General features: G+C 38.9%; 1 protein-coding gene across 2 annotated transcripts in view; it reads right to left on the bottom strand.

Moving 5' to 3' along the window:
• nrg3b (neuregulin 3b) overlaps positions 1-3,416 on the bottom strand; it is a 280,953-nt gene that overhangs the window by 7,197 nt on the left and 270,340 nt on the right. For both annotated transcript variants that reach the window (XM_014007593.1, XM_014007594.1), the window contains one exon: positions 1,112-1,294. In XM_014007593.1, the coding sequence (XP_013863047.1) occupies positions 1,112-1,294 (183 nt within the window). The remainder of the gene's footprint in view (positions 1-1,111; positions 1,295-3,416) is intronic.

Raw genomic sequence — 3,416 nt, 5'->3', positions numbered from 1 at the left:
CTATTAGGTGGAATAATTTGTCGGAATAATGTCGAAATTGCAGCTATATTAATAAATATATGGATATATTTCTACACAATTGCTGTCAGAATGTATCGTTCTGTTTGGGAAGCAGATGGAAACATGTAGCATGACGCATTTGTGTACACACACGATACACGTGGATTTTATTTTGAAATCAGAAGTTTCAGAAAGACGACAGAGAGACAGTTTCAACGTAGATATCAAAAGCCTTTATAATGTTGTTTTCAGCTGTGTTTGGAGTTCGTCTTTTACAGAATTAATTATTTTTTGCTGTGACTTCCACATTTATCACTGAATTTATCACACGATCTCCTTCCTGCACTCTCTGTGGACCGGAGCGGAGTGGAGTCTGTATAAATTGAGACACAAACGAACAGCTGCGACCTGCGCACCGCAGCGCAGCAGAGCGGAGACGCATGTAGTGTAAATTACGGGTTACAGGCACCAGGCTTTTATTTAGAACWTATGTACAGAAGAAGTTCTAAATCTGTGATGAACATAAACAAATACATGTTCTTCCTCCAGCTTTTCGTATACTTGTCTAAATAACTCAGTGTTCCTACACTTTCGACCATATAATAAACATGTTATATCGCTAACCGACCAGTTTTGCTTCCCTGACACATAAGCATCTATCCAGGCAGAAATAAGTCAGGYTGACATAGGATGCACAGTCAGGTCAGTTTTCCACAACCACAATACCATGATCAGAATAAACGTTTAGATRCATGCTGTTTGGATTATCAATCAGCATAAACCACCTGTCTCATTCTGATTRCAAATTCATTCCAATTGAGCTACAACAGATCAAAATTCAGGCATTGACATGACACATTTTTCATCTGATTGGGTATTTTTTTCCAACACCTTATGTCCATGTAGACATAGCTAATGTGCAGCAGTAGCCGACATCATATTGGGCCAAACAGCCYGGCCCGGATAAAATCACRGGTCTCAGGGTTCCAGAAATCTGGGTGGAATTGGGCCATAAGGACTAATGCAAACACGCTGAACCCGGGTTTGAAGCCAGGCTGGCCTAGAGAAAACCTGTGCTTGGTGGGTGATAAACAGTCAACTAAAGAAATACCTTTTCATGGAGCCCATATCTGTTGACTCATCCTCCTGCAAGTGTCTGTAGACGTGTCCGGTCGTTCTGGTTCCCTCAAGGAGACTGGTGGATATTTTGGGTTTCCCTCTGGAGATGGGTGGGGTTCTGAACAGGCTGACCTCTCTGCGYGACAGGGCTGGACTGAGCGAGAGGGAGCTGCTCCTGCAACCAGAAGGCAACAGAAGAAATCACCAGCTGAAACAACAGTTTTGCAAAAGTCGTCTCCAAACAGCACTAAGAAATTCTTTTTTATCCCATCAGACGCTGGTTCTTTTCTGCATTTATGGAAGTAAAAAGACCTGGATTTCTGAGGCTTGAGTGTAAAAATTAAATTAGAAGAGTTACATAAATGACATCATTCTTGAAGCACATGACAGAGGCATGCAAAAAGAAAAGTAATTCACAAGTGAGCAAATACATTTACATAAGAATTAAGTAATGTGTCATAGCTAAAACAAATACAAAGCAATATAAAACAGAAAACTAGGACTGCAAACATGCTAGCGGGGTTTTTTGTGCTCTGAGCAAAATGCTAATTTTGGTTAATGAATATTGTTCTATTCTGAGCAACATTCTGAGAACTTAACTGCATTTAATTTTCCTTTATGCAAATCTGTAAACGTGTGTTTTGAAATAAACAAAAAATTCCTTTTATTTTATTTTTTTTCCTTCTGCTGACCTGCTGGTGCAAAAACATTTTAAATTATAAAACACACATGTAGCTTCCAGAGCAAAAATGAATTCTTTCATGTCAGACATAATTAATTGCCATAGTGCAAAATAAATGAATGATACTTGTTAATAACCTCGTTTTTTCAGCTTTTAATAAGACATATCAGTGAGTGAGCGTGGGCAAGGATGGGAAAAAAGTGACGAATGAATAATATCAGTATAACTTAAGAAAGTATATTTAAAKATGCTAAGCCAATACTAGCAATTTAACTAACTGAATCATATTTCTATGTAAAGAGCAGCTCCCGTGGATAAACATCAAGAGCCTAAAGCTGAGCTAAATCATTCCTTTTACTGAACTTTAAACAGTATTTGTTCCACTATACGAGGTAACACAAAAGTGACCCGCATATCCCGCTGCTGTCAAATAATGGAAGCCACAGTCTCTCTTTCTAGGCACGCTGCTCTTAAATTTTTCTGAGCACAGTCGGAGGTCGACTTCAAAGCGGATCCCCGGGAGTCTGCAGCAGTAAAACGACGACATCAAATGTGAATCAAAGTTCTGCTCCACTGTTTTACAATCTGTATTACAAAGCTGACGTGAGCTCACGTCGCAGGAACACACCGCTGCGTCGCACGAGGGACTGTAGAACACAGATCTAAATAATTATCAGATTCTGTCGCAGGCCACGGTATGAGTTTTCCAAAGTTCACCTAATTGGGCTAGTTAGCAAGTAACAAAAACTGGACATATTCCTGCCTCCCAGCTCTCAAATAACTTTGCATAATTTGGTAAAGCACAGTGTAAATGTGCTGGATGCATAAGTTGGTGATTTTTTTTTATTTCTTATGGTTGCTTGAATAATGACCAACATATTTATACTCTGAACTGAACCATTTTAAAAATTAGCTTCTGTACAAAAAGTGTTTTTATAGTAGGAGACTGTGTGAATAAAGTTTTGATAATAGTGGCTGTGAAAATTATATATAAAGTAAGTTAACACTGACTTCACTGTCAGTGACACTGTCAAGTTCTACAGTAAATAAAGCAGATTTCAATTCAATAAATCAACCATTGCTGAGGATTAGTTAGTAGTATAAGCTCAACAGACGTGCAGTTCCACCAGGTGTTTGCTAAATGTTGTTGATGCTAGTCTGGAGAAGCTGAGTGGCCGGAGCTCGGCTGGGGACTGAGCTCCAGGGAGGAGCTTTGGGTAAAGAGGCGGTGCTTTGTGCCAACAAACGTTTAGCTCCAAGAGATTCAAGGATTCAAACATGCACGAATGAGTCAAAGCAACACTCTTGGTGTGTCTTTGGGAGGAAATTACATGACAAAGTTGATTTATAAATATTAATATTAGTCATAAATTTACACCGCAAGGTACTATCCACATCAAATTTGAGTTCAAGTTAACTTACAAAAATTGGAGACATTTTTTCTGTTTTAAACTATAAAATAGACCAGGGGTGTCAAACTCATTTTCACCGAGGGCCACGTGAGCATTATGGTGGCCCTCGAAGGGCCAGTTGTAATGAACTTTGATGTTTCATGTTTAACTTTGACTAAACAGTGTTTTAACACGTCCTCTTTTAAACACTGATAAGAACTAAG

This window comes from Austrofundulus limnaeus, unplaced genomic scaffold (genome assembly GCF_001266775.1).
Source record: "Austrofundulus limnaeus strain Quisiro unplaced genomic scaffold, Austrofundulus_limnaeus-1.0 Scaffold43, whole genome shotgun sequence".
NCBI lineage: Eukaryota > Metazoa > Chordata > Actinopteri > Cyprinodontiformes > Rivulidae > Austrofundulus > Austrofundulus limnaeus.
This window is presented reverse-complemented; position numbering and strand designations above follow the sequence as displayed.